The 19,325-nt window shown below is 34.1% G+C and overlaps 2 protein-coding genes across 3 annotated transcripts; both read right to left on the bottom strand.

Moving 5' to 3' along the window:
• Positions 1 to 9,059: 9,059 nt before the first annotated feature.
• On the bottom strand, positions 9,060 to 14,352 carry LOC122307290. Of its 2 annotated transcripts, none has more exons than XM_043120066.1 (4): positions 14,080 to 14,352; positions 12,805 to 12,871; positions 11,239 to 11,343; positions 9,060 to 9,431 (listed from the first exon to the last, which is right to left on the bottom strand). In XM_043120066.1, exons 1-4 carry the CDS (start codon positions 14,139 to 14,141, stop codon positions 9,219 to 9,221), a joined length of 447 nt encoding a protein of 148 aa, XP_042976000.1. In that variant the 5' UTR covers positions 14,142 to 14,352; the 3' UTR covers positions 9,060 to 9,218. The 2 variants fall into 2 exon arrangements, with proteins under 2 accessions (XP_042976000.1, XP_042976001.1); XM_043120067.1 differs by having other exon boundaries at positions 11,253 to 11,343.
• Positions 14,353 to 15,901: 1,549 nt separating this feature from the next.
• On the bottom strand, positions 15,902 to 19,034 carry LOC122307289 (sm-like protein LSM5). Its single transcript, XM_043120065.1, has 4 exons — positions 18,846 to 19,034; positions 18,632 to 18,755; positions 16,498 to 16,570; positions 15,902 to 16,234 (listed from the first exon to the last, which is right to left on the bottom strand). The coding sequence occupies exons 1-4, from the start codon at positions 18,880 to 18,882 to the stop codon at positions 16,202 to 16,204; spliced, it is 267 nt and encodes an 88-aa protein (XP_042975999.1). The 5' UTR covers positions 18,883 to 19,034; the 3' UTR covers positions 15,902 to 16,201.
• Between the last annotated feature and the right edge of the window lie 291 nt (positions 19,035 to 19,325).

Here is a 19,325-nt window from a genome sequence, read left to right as displayed (position 1 = left end):
TAATATTAAAAAATTATATTATAATAATATTTTATTTAACTTTCATGTCCTGGAATGTTCTCAAGGACGAAGTTGATTCCTTTCCCATGCAAACTTGATTTAAGAGCTACAGAAAAGAAGAATGAAAATTCTTTGGAGTAGTCACTATTTGGGTGAATCCATTGCACACATGACGTGTAGACTGGGTTCACTAAAACACCGAACCGATTTCAAGCATTAGGTCGCTCATCTCTCAACCTTAGTCATCCCCCCCTCCTCCCTCAAAGCCCTCCCAAAATTGAGCCATTTGTCTTCTTCCTCGAGGAGGCCAGGCCCATCGCGGCATCTCTCAGTCCCCAAGTCCTCCGTTCGTTCAAACCACCGACGCAAAGCCCTCAATCCAACGACACAAAGCCCTCAATCCACCGATGCGAAACTGCCCTCAGTCCACTGACGCGAAGCCAGCAAATCTGCGGGAGGGTAATCTGTGATTCTAAGGTTTAGCATGCACTTCTTTATAGATATATAGAATATCATAAATCTTTTGACTTTTTATTTCAATAAATCGAGATGAATGGCCAACCATATTTACTGCTTGAGCTAAAATCGCCAAATCATGCAGAGATTGTGGTGTTCTATTTCAATTTCTTTCCATTAATGACCACCAAATCATACAAATTTGAGAGACCTATAAATATTATGAACTTAGTTGATCTGGATTACAGGTTAGTTTAAGTGTTGAGTAAAGGAAATAAATGGGACATGTTTAGTATAATATAAAGCGGGGGCTACAAGTTAATTTAATGTTGAGAAAAGGAAAACTAATTCGGAAATGGAAATGGAAATGGTACCAAATAATTTATGAGAAAATCTTATAATCAGTCAGTCTACTCTCCATCGAAAAGCAACCTTCCAATAGATTAATGCCACGTATCTTTTTAATTGGAACTACAATGTGACCGCACATCAGGAAATCCCGCTCCCCCTCTCACTTGCAGCCCTTGTAGCCCATCGCAACCCCTGGCTCCCCCTCTCACACTCAAATCTATAGAGCTCCTCGCCTACCTCTCGCCCCCCTATCGGACAGAAACAAGAAAATCATTGTCGTCTGTCCTCCAACTCTCTCTCTCTCTATCGCCAAAAGATAGGAGATGCACTGTGTTCATTTTTGGGTAGATACAGAGAGGCTTGATTTTGCTTTTGGAAGGGGAAGGGGTGTTGACAAAGAGAAGATAGAGAGGCTACGCAGGAAGAGACTACGGCAACCTTTTTCCTTTCCTTTTTTTTTTTTTTTTTTTTTTTTTTTTTTTTTTTCTGTTAACATTTTGCTTACTAAAACAGGTTTGAAATTTACAACAGGTTTTTAACATTTTTTGCGATTTGGAAAATAGATATTGTAAAATTATTTGTTTTTCTTTTTGTAATTTAGTTTCATTGTTGGGAGACAAATGGGAAACTCTATTTGGAAAATTAACATTATTTAATTTTACTTTAGCAACTCTATTTGGTTGTTGAGAAAAATAGGAAACATAAAAAAAAAAAAAAAAAAAAAAAAAAAAAAAAAAAAAAAAAAACCCCAACCCCATATTCCTATGTCTAAATTAGACCCATATAAAATGGATTTACAAGCTATATTCTATTTCCACTTTTTTATTTTTTATTTTTTATTTTTTTATTTTTTTTTATTTTTTTTAAGAAAGTTTCCATCACTCATATCTTAGTGTCCTGAATCTCTTTGGTTTGGTTTTGACGAGCAAGCTCTCAATGGTTAGCACCAACGTCTAAATGTGCTACCCAGGTATTACTTTAGTTGTTGCGGAATGTGGATACAAGAAAAATCTATTCTCTCTTCAGAGACTGCAGAATGATAGGAACTTCAAAACATAAAGTGACAATGGGGATGAGAACTTCAAAACAGTATCTACAGGGTACAACCCATATGAAAAATAGAAATTGGAAGATAGGCTTCAACGATGAAAACATTTCAAGACTCTTGGACTTGAAATTATTGGGTGTGATAAACTTCAAAATCTTTTAAGTAGAGTTGCTGATGTGGCAATCTTTTATGGGGGATTGTTAAAGCCAAAATAATAGCCCAACCTCTTCAAAGCGGTTTTGATAATTTATATGCCTTCCATTATAAATGTTATTATTCATTTGTCATCTTCAATCAAGTGGTTTTCTATTTAAGTAGAAATAAAATATTTATTTAAATTACAATTTTTTTGTTTAAAATTAAGATCTTTTAGTTTTTCTATGGTGTCATTTTTGTTTCTCAACTTATAATCAAAATAATATTGCATTTTATGAGCTGACAGTGGCTTGTAATAATATAGCACCTCTCTCTTCTTTGTCAATGAAATAAAATGATAATTTAAAAAAAAAACATTGCTGCCAAACTATCAACACCCTCAAATTCTACCACATTTGATCAATTTTGCACCACCCATTTCTTTCACTTAAAGATATAGAAAAAAACCCTTTCATTTTTTAGAATTAAGGGTATTATAATTTTTTTTGTTAATCTTAGGACTAAATAGGTTATTTGAGATCTATTCAAAATCAAGAATAACTTTATTATCTTTATTTGGTTGTGTATTTAATGTATTTAATTTCAATGAGAATCTCAAATGTTATTATCTTTATTTGGTTGTGTTAATATTGTGAATAACTGTTCCTATGCTCTAGCTTGATTATGATCTTTGACTTTGGTTATTCATGATAAGATTGTTGGATTTATTTGCAATATTTTGTTTACACGACTATTGGCTTGGATGAGTGACATGAATATTTAGAAAATAAATAAAGATCTTCTCAAAGTGATAAAATTATTAACAAACTCTAGCGAAGTAGGTCTGATTTTGGAAAGAATAATTAGTATCCATTTAATGCAAATATGGAGTATTTTGGCTATTCCACAATATGAAATCCTAGAAGGAAATTGGCCTCTTTGGTACTCCCAGACTACCTTATTATGAAATCGGCCTCTTTACTAATCTGAACTTATGTGCAGTGTTTTCAGAATCATGAATGGCATCTACACAATCATCATCGTCTATTATTGATGATTTTGTATTGGAAATGCCAAGTTGTTGATGTGATTCGAAAGCACTACTAAAGACGTCACGCCTATGAAAAATCCTGAAATGAAATTTTTCGTCTGCCCAAACTATAACATGGTAAAGTAACTTATTATGTTAATTAGCATATTGAGTTTCATTTTTCACTGTTTTATCATTTTAATTAAATGTTCTTATTGTGTGCAGGAAGAAGCGAGAAAATGTGAATTTTTCATTTGGACGGATATACTTCATTCGCTAGAGGAGAACATTCGTACAAGAGAGATCAAAGTTTAGAAGATGTGGGATAACGTATTGGTGTGTGAGGATCAAGTTTGTAAAAAGGAAGTTAAAGTATGTGTGTGTGTGAGAGAGAGAGAGAGAGAGCTCTTCATAGGGAAAAATAAAAATTATTGTGTTTGTATTGAATTGTCATTTTTGTAATTATTTTGGCTTGGTTTGGGTAAATTGTATGTAAATAGCAAACTGGGATTGGATGGAGCTGTGACTAAGTGACAAACATTGAACAAATGTATTAAAATACATTGTTTATATTTATCTTCTCTTTGGATTTGAACTTGAAGCAACCAAACGAGATTATAATGTACCATACAAAGGCAATCCATGGAACGTTTGTTGTGCATAAAGTGATCATCACATTAATCACCTTGTTATCAAAAATCGGAAACGGGTTTAATTTTGATTGTTTTAATAAAAAAACCCTTATGCAAAATAAAACTTTTGAATTTACAATAGGGTTCTTAATAAATGCAATAATTCAAAGAAATGCAATAAATAGCTGAGGGAAGTTCCTTTTGGAAAGGGTTCCTAAGACAAGTTTCTGATTACCAAACTTCAACAAGAGAGGAGCAGATTCATTTTCCTTGGCCTTAGACTCATCCAAAGATGCATGCACAAAAAGAAGCATTTCAGACATTCAGAGCACGTGCAAAATAATTGCATATGATGTAAAGATAATTTTCCTAAGCAAATATTAGCACAATTACAATAATACCTATTAAAGATGTAGGACCTTATCCTTGCCGAATTTTTCTTTAAAGACTGTCCTGCCTTTACTTTTAGAGGGTGTCCTATCTGGACTTCAACACCTTAGAGAAACAAAAGCACACCACAACATTTATATGTCCATTAATATAACTAAATAGATTCATTATGCTACGAGTAATCACACCACAAAATGAATTGATTTGAGTGGATTCACCACAATCCACAAAACCCTTTTTTTGTGAGTAGCCACAATCCACAAAACTAATTGAAGAGGATACTAAAAATGTGACAAAAATTAACCTTCCACACATACACAAACTACATTATACCCTCTCCAAGAGTTTCAAAAAATGTTGCTTCTCATCACCATGGAGTTACAAGTGTGCATCAATATGGTCACACATTTGAAAGAAAACAACTATAATTAAAACAAGGACTGAAGCACGCTTTTTCTTTAACCAAATTGTTTACATCATGATGTCATACATAGTTTTTACTTATTGAAAAGACACAATTAACCTCATTTTCGGGTGGAGTCGATTGTGTAAGAATGTTTTTTTGTGTTCCAACACCAACCCCATCATCAAATTGGTGTTGTTGAGATCCCGAGGTGTCATCCAATTTGTTTCATCTATAAAGATTTTTCTATAAGTCTAAGTTCCAAAACAGAAATAGACATACATTATAATCAGAATATTAAGTATTAACAATGCAAAGTTCAATAATTATTACCGGTTTCTTTCTCTTTGTTGCCATATTTTCTATTAGTGGAACATTTTTCTTACTTGGGGGTCCTTCTTTCCCTCGAACCATGTTAGGGTTTAATATTTTCTTACCCTTATCCAAGACCACCTTTGATTTGACCTTTGTTTGTTCGAATGTTGACTCTAGTATTGAACTTTCACATTTTATCTTAAACTCATTAACAACACACATGAATGCACTACCTTTTTCATTATCTGAGGATATTTTGGTTCTTAATTGCAAACATCTTTTAACTACAAACTCATAATTCTGTGCATCTGATCTGTCCCGTTGGTCATCATAACTACTGCTGAGTAATGTGTATCTCCTCTTTAAGTCATTTCTTTAGTGATCCAAGACATATACATCTGATAGCACATTAATCTTCTTCAACTAACAAACTCTAAGTGCATGCCTACATAGAATCACCCTCGTCTCAAACAGTGCACACGTGCATTTTACTTCCACCTCCTCTTCGTTATAGTAAACTGAGTATTGGATTGTTTTGATGTGATCATTAATAGATATTTCATCCAAGGCATCTTATTTTAAAATGCACCATTGTGTGCTTACCAAACAATTACAACAACACATTAGGCCCAGTAACTCTTCTTGAACCTCTTTGAACTTTACATTTATATATAAGTTTTGAAACTGCTTCTCAATGTTAAAATGGGACACGCATGGAATAGTTTGGTTGTTAAAATTAAAATCCGCATTTGTCTCTATCTCAACCTTCTTTTTAAAAGCATTATCAAATTAGTCAACAAATTCCTTCAATGTCATTCCGGAATGAACATACCTATCGAAAAATGCATTCATGTTTTCCAACATTTGGGTCATGCTCATACTAGCCCAAAACACACTCTTCAAGTAAGAAGGAACCCAAAAAGACCTTTCCTCGTATAAGAATTAAAGTCATTTATTGCTGACCAGATCATACTTCCAAGTAGTTGACCCTAACTCTCCTCATATTCTGTGGTGGTCTGTGAGTCATATAATGCAGTTTAAATGTCAGTTTTCAACCTCGCATTAAATTTGGTGTGAGATCCTAACTTCTCTGGAAGTTTGTGCATTATATATTATAAACAATATCTATGACGAGTTTCAGGGAATATAATGGCAATAGTACTCTTCATTGCTCGATCTTGGTCAGTTGTGATGGTTTTGGGCACCTGACCATTCATGCAATACAACCACATTCAGAACACACAAAGTATGTGTGTCCTCGCTTGAAAACAATCTCACCCCTAATAGTATGGATTGCCCATAATGGTTAACACTAACAAATGGAACAAAAGGCATCTTGTACCTATTGTTAGGTACGTTGTATTGAAGGTTACAAAGTCTCTGAAATACTTATAAGCCGCTCAACTCTGAGCATCAACCTGAAACACATTCCATAATCTTCCCTCATCAACCACGTCCATGTTAGAAATGAAGACATTATTATGATATCTCATTCTTTTGAAATACTGATTAAGTGCTCTGCTGCCTCCTTTACCCAACCTTAAATGTCTAGTCCTATCAATGACATTTCGATAATCTTTCTCTTAAAATTGAAAATTTTTAAAACACCCCATGTCAACGACAAGAAAATAATAATTCTTGTTCATTCGTATACCGGCTCTATCATTGACCTCGAGACTCCTTTGACTTTATTCATCTAGACACTTATGAGATTGCAAGAGTCTTGTCTTCTTGGGGCTCACAATTATATAGTTGTGCGCATTTTCAATAGTAGTGAAAACTCATTTGCATTCTTGTTCAACGTCGCATGTACCTTTGTCTTAAAATCCGTTTTAGTTGTTGACCGTGGTTTCGAGATATTACTACTCTTAAGTTGGTACTTTCCACCACGAGCTCAACCAATGGTCACATACACATGCCTCCCATCATTATCTCTCCTAATCCTGAATGTCCGTAGACCAAAACCCTCTTACTTGGCATATTGCTGATAGTAGGTCGTATGCTCTTTTGCACTATCAAATTCCATACCGAATCGTGGTGCTTCAACTCATACCTCATTATCTGGGACAATAGTGATACCCTCTAAATCTTCATTTATATCGAAAACATTTTTAAAAATGGAAATATATGGATGGATTAGCATTAAAACAATATTAGCGTAAAATCCAGGCAAACAAAACTATAATCCGTCATTCTTGTTCAACGTCGCATTTACCTTTGTCTTCAAATCCGTTTTAGTTGTTGACCGTGGTTTCGAGATATTACTACCCTTAGGTTGGTACTTTCCACCACGAGCTCAACCAATGGTCACATACACATGCCTCCCATCATTATCTCTCCTAATCCTGAATGTCCGTAGACCAAAACCCTCTTACTTGGCATATTGCTTATAGTAGGTCGTATGCTCTTTTGCACTATCAAATTCCATACCGAATCATGGTGCTTCAACTCATACCTCATTATCTGGGACAATAGTGATACCCTCTAAATCTTCATTTATATCGAAAACATTTTTAAAAATGGAAATATATGGATGGATTAGCATCAAAACAATATTAGCATAAAATCCAGGCAAACAAAACTATAATAGCATCGGCGTCATGAAAACTTTCGTCAGTCATCCTGAATGAACTTCCATGATTTTGTTCAAATTTTGCACTAGTTGGCATAGTTGATGCCGAGGGCGCTTCTTGCCGCAGGTCTTTCGAATTACTTGGCGGAAGGTAGGGTATATAAGGTGGCATTTGCTCAAACAGGTATGTTGTTAGGCAAAATGGAATGACTTTAAAGAAATTAATATGTTAATATCTGGAATTTAAAAATTCAAATAAATATACCTGAAATAAATCATCAAATGGACTAAAGTCTACCAGATTACTCGACGAATGGTAGGACATATTTACATCAAAATGATGCTTCAATTATGCAATTAGTTAGATTCATAATGATGTAACTCAAATCTAAAACGTGGTTGTTCTCATTTCATAAAGCAAAAGAGTTTCTATAGTCATTTGTGTATCTTAAATGAACTTTCTAGTATTTGACAACACACCATTGAATAAAAGTTGCTTTAAGCTATATGTTGGCATGTTGCATATTTGAATATAAAAGAAATAAGATTTCAAGTAACAGAGCAATTGAAAAATTGCCCAAAAAAGTAGGTCTGATTTCATAATGACATTAGAGAACTCAAAAAAGTGGCATAATGTGGGATTATAAATTTCAGATTAAAGGTTCCAAAAGACATCATCATATTCTCCTAGTACCTTTGTATTTTATATCCTCATTAGTATCATCATATCTCTACAACCTTTGAACACATCTAGCTTTATGCACCATTTTGTATTTTTCAAAATCACTTTCAGATCAGACAATCATCCTCTCCATTTTAAGTGAAATAAATGGGATCTGTTTAGTATAAAATATGAGATATTTTACTCATTTCACTTGTTAACATATTGTGGAATGACCAAAATACTCCATATTTTGCATTAAATGGAAACTACTTATTCTTTCCAAAATCAGACCTATTTTGCTAGAGTTTGTTAATAATTGTCACTTTGAGATCTTTATTTTCTAAATCTTCAGGTCAAAATGCTTAAGCCCCAAATACATACACTACCATACTAATATATATAGCTGCAAAAGTACAAAGTGGTCCCTTCTATAAAATGTATTGAAGGAAAAAATTAAAAGCAAAAGCTTGGTCCATTCTCAGAAGTAGGATGAACCCAGTAAACATTCAAACCATCTAATAAGCCTGCTAAGTTGATCTTTATTTTTTTAGCTTCTCTTCTTCCTCTTCTTTTTTCTTTTTTTGTTTATCCTTTGAATCCTATTTCCATTTTGGAAAAGTCTTCCCATTCTAACCAATCAGTTTGTTTATTAATAAAGTAAGGCAAGCTAATAATGAAATTGAGAGGATCTTCAAACCTTATAATGCTGTTTTAAGTACACTTCACAAGATTTTGAGTTAGAAACTCACTCTCAAGCATCCAAACCAACAATCGTGTAAACAAAATATTGCAAATAAATCCAATAATCTCATCATGAATAACTAAAGTCAAAGATCTTAATCAAGCTAGAGCATAAGAACAATTATTCACAAAAATAACACAACCAAATAAAGATAATAACATTTGAGATTCCCATTGAAATTAAATGCATTTTATTTCAAATCATTAAACTTGCTTAAGCTCTTCCTCATAAATCCTACCAGGAAGCATATTTTACATAGTCTCAAAGAGGGAGAAAGTAACATTCAAATGAAAACACACTCGTGCATTTTTTTCCATGCCCTAAGCCACAATACCCATCTCACAAAACCCTAGATTCATCTATTTCAATACACAAAAAGAATGTCCAATACGGAAGGAAAAAGGGACCATGAAATGTTACCTAAGAAGATGAGCAGGGGCAACGGTGAAACAAAGCTCCACTAGAGTAGTGTCGCTAGATTCAAATCAAATTTGCTCCGTTCAACGAGCTCGCGGGGAGCAACGACATTGGGCAGAAGAAGGAGCTTCGCTTGGTGGCATTGACGAGAGAGACGTCATCACCGAGTGGCACTGGGTAAGACATTGCTGATGCTGGTTGCTGTCGAGGGAGAAGGCCAGGTCTTTCGCGAGATGATTTTGAATGTGAGTGAAAATAGAAACCAACTTTCAAATCCTATCAAAACATACGTTTTGTGTAAAAAAAAAAAATGATAGAAGCAGCCACGTAGTGAGTGCATTGTGTGTACTGCAAATAGTGGCTACCCTATAGAAGAACTCAAAGAAGAAAATATAGGGCATTCTCAAGACCATTTTTTTCTCAGAAAAATATAGTTGCAAGCACAATTGTGCACTAATTTATGCACCAATGCGATGTGATTGATCAGAAAGTAGATTTTATTGAAAACAGTGTTAATTTAAATTTTAAATGTGAATGAATCAGTATTGGTACACAAATTAGTACGCAACTGTGCTTGTATATAGCAGAACTCTTTTTTTCCTAAGCAAGCAAGTTTTTAGATAAACTAAAAGTTACATGATATAAGATTTAAAGAGGTGGAAGTCCTCAACAATCATTCCAAAACAAACAAATGCAACACTAATAAAAAAAGAAAAAGAAAAAAAAAAGGATCTGGAGCAAAAAAAAAAAAAAATAGCTCCCACCCATTTTCCACTGAGGGGAAACCGCTTGAGGTAGTTTTAAAATAGTCTGATAAACAGACTAACACATTGCGACTAAAAGTTGCAGCGAAAAGAAGTATGCTGCATCTTTTATTTTTGAACTGGCTATAGAAGCCTTCCACAACCGCTTTGTCTTGATCATTAGGGAAAGCAAAAACATAGGAACGCAACAACCAAAGGAAGCGTCAATACCTTGGCAAAAGACTTCCACTGTCTATGGTGGTGCGTGAGGTTCACGCGCCACACTAGGAAAAGAACTAGTGGTCATTTCTAGGAGAACTGAAGCCATTGATCTTAGTGGTGCTGTGCATGACGGTGGCAGAACCTCATTAGTGTGGCAGCGTGTGAAACTCACATGTGAGGCGCGTGGTGGTCTTTAGAGGCCAGTAAACAGCAGATCGACACTCCTAGGTGCTATAGATGGAAGAAAAAAAAAAAAATTCGGAAAAGAAAAGCATTATGAACAATCTGTTGGTGGCCAAATAAGAGGGAGGGAGGAGTCGAAGCTCCAAATCTCCTCTAGGCAGAAGAAAATGGAGGATGATGGCTGAGGTTGGTTTGAGAGAGAATAGCTTCTGAAGAGAAAAAGTGAAATAACAGACAGCTAGAGTTATTTTCAAGACCCATTTAAAGTGAACGTTCTTTTTTTTTTTTGTTCTTTTTTTCTTTTTTTTGCCTTTTCCACATAGCTTCTTCTTCTCCTCTTCTCTAAAGGATTCAAATTGATACCGATAGAAGCCTCTTTTTTATACGGGAATAACCGAGTAGCCATCTCTGCATTGGAAGTAGACGAGAATAAGCAATTTCTTGAGAGGGAATCTAAAGAGACATTTTGAGAGTCGACGATAAATAATACGTGAGCTGAATTGACCTGCAACTTGCCTAAATCCCCATTAATAATTCGATAAAGCAAATCTATACCAAAAGAAATAGGACTTCCACGAGGATAAGCTCAACTAAAGTAGTGCGTTCTAGAACCCATCTCTCTCTTCTGCAGAATGGTACAATATCTACTATGACAAGGAAACGGGCCTGGGCACCTTTGGTAGCATGCAAAACAAACTTTGCAATTTTCTAATACTTCTCTCCTTTTTTTCTTTTTTCTTTTTTTTTTTTTTTTTTCTTTTTTTTTTTTTTCTTGTTCATGTCAAATCTACCAAAGAAAGTTACACTGCAAAAACTTTCACTTTCTTTAACAATTTTTTTGCGGAAATTCCCCCAGAGAAAAAAAAAAAAACTTGGCATTCTTTCAAATCAACATGTACTCCATAAGATAATCTAAAAGCTCCATCGAGTCTTACTGAGGTCACTTCACCTTTTACACATCCCTGTACAACAATTGATACTTTGGTATTCTCTCTGAAGGCAGAGCGCAACTCACTATCAGCTTGCCTTTCATGGCCCCTCTGTACATTGCCAGCAAGAACGTTAAAGAGCATTATGCATACTTCTACCATACATATAACTAGAAGCACCAATCATCTACAATACAGTAGTTATTTGCATATCATCCTTTGGACGAGCAAGAACTTTCAAATCTTGTGTAACAAAACTTTAGAGAAATTATAAGAGAATCATTTTATGTTGACTTTTTCAATTATCTAACTTTTGTCCCTTTTTCAATATAAGGTCTCCCCCATATTTCTTGTCAAATTGACAATGGAAATCAATTGCAACAACTAATTATCTAACTTTTATAGGTAATTGCAATGACAAACCTTACACCCAACAATGACAGCATGACTAGTTAGGGCCATTTTTGGCGGTGCCTACCCAACCATGCTGCCAACAGCATTGCTGGGTAGGACGGTGGGTGGGCCCGCTGTAGTTGGGTAGGCATTAATATAATTCTACATGATATTTGTCATCCATTTGATGACAAATTAGATGGAGGCCTTGTATTAAAAAAGAGCCAAATTACAAAGTGGTTCGATGTTGAAAATCTAGATCTTATAATGGAAAAGGGTTAAAAGCACAGGGTGGTTACGCAATAATTTAAATTTTATGCAAAACAAGGAACAAGATAAAAGTTCAAAAAACTAAATAAATAAAAGAGCGTTCTACAAAGAGAAATAGAGTTGCAATGTTCCCTGAAGGAGAACTGGGCTGGAAATTTACCGTAGAGCAGCACATTTCCAGTCCCAGAAACGTAATTTATTTATTCTTCACCATAGAATCCAAGAACTACCTCACTTCTGCAATAAATCTTGTGAGGTCAAACTGAAGATCAAAATGCTTACACTAAAACTGCAATGCTCCCTCAAGATTTCCAGAGTATCCAAGTTTCCAACAGACCATATAGCAATGCATTTCTCTTCCTAGTATACAGTTTTTCCCAACTAGAGACTCAATTACGTTGTAGGCCACCTAAGAATGCCACAACAAAGTATTCCCATAATAAACCAGCTGGAAGGAAAATTTCCCCCTTGCCTCTTTCTTTCAATTTAAGCATTAAAATCTTCCACGCACTAAAACTTTTCAAGGACTCAACCTCCACTGCTCACAAGAAAATGTTGCAATTGGCAGGCTGCAAATAAGAGAACACACAGTTCCTGACTACTGCAAAATCTCAATTCAGAACTAGTGACTTAATCCTGTGATTAACCCTACAAAGAACTGGTTTAAAGGAAAAATTCTTCTGGATACCAATGTAACTGCTACATATTGCAATCACAAGAATTCCCATGATGTATTAAATTTCTTCATGTCCTGATGTAGATTGGAAGAAGCTTATAATGGTTTGAATGACAAGGCAGATAAGTTTCACGCAAGCATAAAAATGAAAATGAACATTCATTCCTATGGCAAGAGCAAAAAATGTACATAATAGAGAGTCTCAAAGTCATTCGGTTTTTGAGTTCGCTTACCTCTACAACATCAATGAAGTCCTGCTTCTTGTGAAATGCACCTACCCATTTAGTATGATCTGGAGTACTGCCAAAAACAAAAGGCTAAGTTTAAACTAGAATCTGAAATTTGAAGTCCCAGATTTCTAGATGCATGTCATCAAAAGCAATCTAAAAGAGATTCAGCTCAGAATTTACTCCTCAGAAACAAATTCTCATTCTTTGCGCGGTGCATGATCAAAGTCACAATATTAGAAGTACCTAGGATAATTACCCGTTGCAACCTCAAACGATTAGGAGTTTTACACTTAAGACCTATTAAAATTGATTCATTGCACTTCAAACTGAATCAAAACTGACACTTTGCACCCTCCAATAAGATCTAACCGTCAAGATTGTGCCACATCACTTAATTTCCATCCATCTTAACAATCTAAATTGAAGGACGGTGTGTAAGCTTTAGGTAGTTGGAGGGTGCAAAATCTACTTGTACCTAATGACCTACGTGGTTCATTTCGCGCATAACTAAAAGAAAATGGGACCACATAGCCCGATCAAATAAAAAAAGGAAATACTGTAACTATAAAGAGATTACAAAAAAGCAATCCCACAAATCTACATAGCTTGATGAGGTTCGTCATATTATAAAATTACTTTTATTGAAGAGTAGTTCTAACATATTATATGAAGCTACGTCAGTTTGTTTAATTATTTTTATATAATTCTTTTGTGTAATTCTTTTATGGATGTAACAGTACTAAAAAATCAAATATCACTGCGGCTCAAAAGAAATACGTAACAAATTTGTAAAAGGTCAAAGAAAGAGAGGTATCGGGGCAAACTTCATTCGAAGTTCAAGTAGGAGAAACCTAATCAATTGTTCGACTTACTTATATGAAGTCAATCCATGTGATCAAATTAGTTATACATATAATATATCGTTGAAAGATATTCTTTTTAAAGAGGGAGTACAGTGAAAACTAAGAAGGAAAACAAAAGGTACTCAGATCCATCTTCATGTGATGAGCGTTGAAAAAAAAAGAACAGTGGAAGGTATGAAAGTAATGTCAAAGTAGTTGGTATAAACTTGAATTTTGTTGGAATCGATATCAACGAGTGCTACATTAGCAAACTTGGACACCTCCCCAGCCGATTTGCAAAGCTGCATGCATAGGTTAATTAAAGAAAGCAAAATGCATCATCGAATTCACTCATTTGAGAATTCGTTCCGATGAAGAAATTCAATTCAGAGAGAAAGGGAGGGATGGAAGAAGAGGGGAAGAGAGAGATGCGTACGGCGTCATCGAGATGGAGACAGAGGGGGTCGGAAGCGCGGCCAAAACGGAGGACGAGGACATTGTCGATGGTGTATCTGATGATTGTGTCCACCTCTCGCTTTTTCCTCAGTGTTCTTAATACGTAACTCATTCTCTCTCTTCGCCCGACCTCTTCCTCACCATTCCACCTTCACTCCCGCGAATAACATGGGCAACCAGAAAGGCTTGAGAAAACAATTTTCAAAGGGTACCATGCATCCCTCTTCTGATTCTTGGATTGAAAGTTGAGTAATTACGCTTGTTATTTTACTTTATTTATTATGTTCCTTTATATATATATATATATATATATATATATATATATATATATATATATATATATTCAAATTATGATTTTAAACGTATTAAATATTAATAACGGGTATGCAAAGAAATAAATATTTTTCTTAAGTATATGTAATATTATTTTAAAAAAATATAAGCGGGTTCGGGTTGTTTGGATATTAAGAATTTTTCAGTATATTTTTAAATAACAATGAAATAGTCTGAATTAATATATTTTATTAGAGTTTAAAAAATGAGAGAAAAATTTTAATAAAATTATCATAAATTAAAATTTTATTTGAATATAATTTTTTAATATAATTTTTATTTTGAGATTTGAAAAGATTGAATTTTTTTATATTTTTTTTGATAATTTGAAAAAGTTATACTGATTAGATAATTATTAGATGAAAATATTCAAAATTTAAAATTGAAATTATTTTGTATTTAAGGGATATTTATAAATGAAATATCTGAAGTTTTATAAGAATTAAATATGTAAAATAAGTCTTATAAGGATTCACGTCACCTAAAATAGAAAGATGGATACGTGAATGTAAATTTTATATCACTCGAGTATTTATAAACATTGGAAAGTCCATTTTAAGATTTTATGTTTTAATAGAGAATTTAGAGACTCGAATCTGAGATATTTCACGAGCTGTAAATGTCAGGACCTTATTTTTATAAAGTAATATTACATACAGTCATTTTTACGTATTTCCTGCACACTCTACTGATATAATTGGCTGAATTTATTTTTTTTAATACACAACTAATCATATCACTATAGTGTACAAAAAAGTGTGCAAAAATGATTACACATAAAAATTTTGATTTTTTATAACATTATGAGCTACAAAAATTTGTTGATGCGTGAACTTTGAGTAACTTTTAATAAACCTTAGCAACTTGTGTATACACTTTGCCAATGGTCAAGGAAATTACGAGCATCGTAGTTAGCGGTTGAGAGAGGCACCGTCTTCAGAGGGTTTCAATTTCATTCATTAAAAACATCGTGAATTTAGTAGAATAAAAGGAAGTATTTCTTAATGCTTATTTGATATTATAAATCCGACTTGTTTTATGAGGACAAGAGCAATAAATTCTTCAAGGAGCTGTGCCAATTTCAAATGATTCGATCTTTACACCACCAAAAGACATTGAAAATGCCAAGAAAATAAGTCATCCCCTTGCCCATTTAGTGATGAGGTATTCTTCTTGAAAACCCACATTTGAGCTTATATTTCATAGAAAAATTATATTCTCAAGTCGGTGTGTAAAGCACACCAAGGAAAGTGCTTACATGACATATTTTGATTTGAAAAATAAATTTAAAATGTGAATCTGACAAATCAAATCTTATCATTTAAGTGATCTGAATAATGTGCTAATCTACACATCAGCTTGAGAATAGAATAACTCTAATTTAAAACTCCAAATTTAAGTACTAAATTATTTGTTTATCATAATAGGTAATTAGCCCATTGATTTTGACAGCAGCAGAGAAGGTCAAATAACATTTTGAAACAAGCCATAAGATATATCTGGAGTAAAGGTCCTGCTCAATGCTCATGGCACTTGAAGTGGGAAAAAAATAATACATAAAAAGTAGCAAAATACAAAAAACTCTACTTCATGATCATTTGAAAAACCCACTTCCCATTATCCTACAACCATGATAATTACTACACAACAAACTGGTGGAGAAAAAAAGCATGCTGGTGGTAAGAATTTTCATTAAAACAGAGTAATCTGACCCCAACCACAATAAAAGGGAGAAAAATCTCGAGAATCAAGTAAGGTTAACTGCACTCTCATTCTGGATCGGGCGAACCACCGGGAACGAGCTGCATTTCACACAAAAGTATAAGCACGGTGATTTAGATATCTAAAACATATATCCCTTCTTCTTCTTCTTCTTCTTCTTCTTTTCAAAATGTGGTAAGGCTACCTTTAGCATTAGTTACGATAAGCAAAAAGCAGCTAAAAACCTAAGACTTGCAGAGAGTAGTTTAAATCATAGAATTCACAGACTCAAGTGTAATGAGAGACCTGTGACTTTTGATTTATTTATGGCCAAAAAGGGAATAAAAAACAGTGTCGCACTTACAATGGCAATGTTGTTTCCATTTAGTAAAATCTGATCAAGCTTTGTTATCCGCCTCCCTTCAGCAGTGATCTCACTGTGTACAAACATAGAAGCAGAAAAACTAATATAATCAGGAAGAATGAGAAGATCCTTTCACCATCAAGATTTTTTATGATTAAAAAAAAAAAAAGTAGACAGCGCATAGTTGGAAGTAGCGTGCACGCACACAGCACAAACCCTGGAGGGGTGAGTAACAGAGGGCGGGTCAAAGCAACACCATTGGTCCATTACATACTAAACAAGGCATTCTTGTGAGAATATACCAGGAAAAAACATTAAGTGATTAGTAAAACCTTTGCCGTTGTCACTAAATGAAACTAAGTTTTCATATCTCAAATTTTTTTTTTTTTTTGGTTTGGTGGGGGCGGGGGGGTTTGGTGGTTCAACACCGATTCTATAAACACATTGGTCGCTGAAGTTCTTATTAAGACCATACAACTGTAGAAGATACAGAAAAGCAATTGCAAAGTGAAAGTGATATAGAAGAAGAAGATACAAATAAATATCATTTACATTTTCCAAATTATTTTCTGCTTTGTAAGAAAGCTAGTTCTACTTTTTCCATGCCTTCAATTTGTGTTGGCAAAAAATACACTTTCCATTACTAAAAATACACTTTCCATTGAGAAGAAACACTGGGAATTGGAATAGCAAAAAGACTGCTAAAAAGATCAGTTCAAAAAAATGCAACACACAGGCATCAATCCCACTTGGTCATGCATTTAAAATAGGAAAATGCTAGTATGTCTCCTCATTTTAACCAATCATGTATTTAATTTTTTTTTTAAATTTCTTTTTTAAATTTTTTTCTTTACTTAATGTTTAGGAAGTGACTTTTAGTATATTGGTGTATTTTTTTTTTAAATATTTAAATATGTTAAAAAAATGTAAAAAAGAAAAGACAAAAAAAACAAATAGAAAGGGAAATTTGTGCTAGTGTGCAATGCCCGGCACACTAGCACCACCCTTTAAAATAAGCCTCTGACAACAAAAAAAACTATACTTGATTTATTCGATAGCTTTTGTGTGATAATCTTGAATAGGAAATTTGAGAGCAAATGAACCCGTATCTCAACATAATATTATAATATTAGCTTTTCTGACCAGAAAGGCTTGGAGAAAGTGAACAAAGCAGCGAATGAAGAATCACCAATTCCCAACTTGGACTCTTTACAAAGAACAGTACATGAAGTTGAAAGACATGTCATGTGAAGGATGCGCTAAAATCAAAGATTTGGAATACGGCACAGTTACCTAAATTTTTTTCAGCAAGTCAAGTCAGTTACCAACCAAAAAGAAAATCAATATACTGTGGAAGAGAAAACATTACTGTGTTCCTTACCCTTGAAATTCAAAATTAGAAACATGTAACCCCCTAGAAAATATAGATACCAAGGTTCAGGAAAAAAATAGTACATGCACCCTCTCCCATGGATCGATCTAAAGATACCCAAAAAACTGCTTCCTTTTTTTCCTAGATGAGCATTTTCCAAATATTTGGACAAGAAATATTTCATCACAAGATGAAGAATCGGGTGCAACAATGAATTTATACAAGAGAACCACATGGCCCTAACTGAAAAATAAAAGGAAGGTTTTGCATTTACACAACATAGCCAATTAGGACATGACCCTGCAAAAACTCAAAAGCCAAGGGCCAGACTCAAAATTGCCATTTGGAATAAACATTACCACTCTATTAGGCAAGATCACAATGTATCTCCTCAACACAAAGGCGGCAGAGATATATGAGATCCGTTGTTTATTTGTTTTAAATCAGGTGTCCCCTTTCCCTCCTTTTCCTGTTAGGACTTCGATTCCTCTATAACAAAAAGAAGCATTTGTCTATTCAAATAAAAGCCTCAAGCCTGTGTGCTGGGCACTTTATAGATGATGGTACCAAATATCTGAATTTTGTTTGTTAACTTTCCTGAGCAATGGATAGAAACCTGGAAAGCTACTTATCACCTCTGTTACCTTGTCCCATGGCCCCGGTACACAAATAAGAAAACAATTCCCAGCCCGATTGGCATAAACCACAGATTAAATATAAAAAACCTAATACAAGACATGAGCAATGCGGTGAGGAACATACTATTCAGTAACGTCTTCGAGGACCATGTTGACATAGACGTCGAAGCCCCTGAGAGTACCAACGAGCTCCTTGTCTCCCTTCATTATTACCCAAATCTTCGACCCTATGCACCTATCGATTAGCTCTGCACATTTTCCACCACAGAACCCCCAAAATAAACCCAGTTATAATTTGGCCTTCGATTTTCTTGAGAGAAAAAAACAAAGATTGGGACCTGATGGGAGCAGCTGTGAAGGATTGTTGGCGGCCATTCGAAGTTCGAAAGCAAAAACCGGTGGCAGAACTGCAAGCCTCGAGATTAGCCTTTCGAAAGTGTGCTCTGGGCCGCTGGCATGCGCAGGAAGAACTTTCTTTTTGACAATAGACAGCGAGAACAACAGTATTGATATTTGCAGTGCGCAACTGTCGACGCTTTTTTCTTTTAAAATAAGCTAGTAAAAAATATAAAAATTTATGATAAATACGTGATATTTATAGTGTAGATATTAACATTTATGCCTGATTGGACAGTGACAGTATTTTATTTTAATTTATTTTATTATTATAATTTTTATTAATTTTTAAACAAAATATTATAAATAATTTAATTTTTTAAAATTTTTAAATAATAATATTAAAAATTAATATTCCAATAATATTTTTTTAAACTTTTCGTTGTCATCTCATCTCATTATTCATATCTCACCTTAGCTTT

Source organism: Carya illinoinensis, chromosome 4, assembly GCF_018687715.1.
Source record: "Carya illinoinensis cultivar Pawnee chromosome 4, C.illinoinensisPawnee_v1, whole genome shotgun sequence".
Classification (NCBI taxonomy): domain Eukaryota; kingdom Viridiplantae; phylum Streptophyta; class Magnoliopsida; order Fagales; family Juglandaceae; genus Carya; species Carya illinoinensis.
This window is presented reverse-complemented; position numbering and strand designations above follow the sequence as displayed.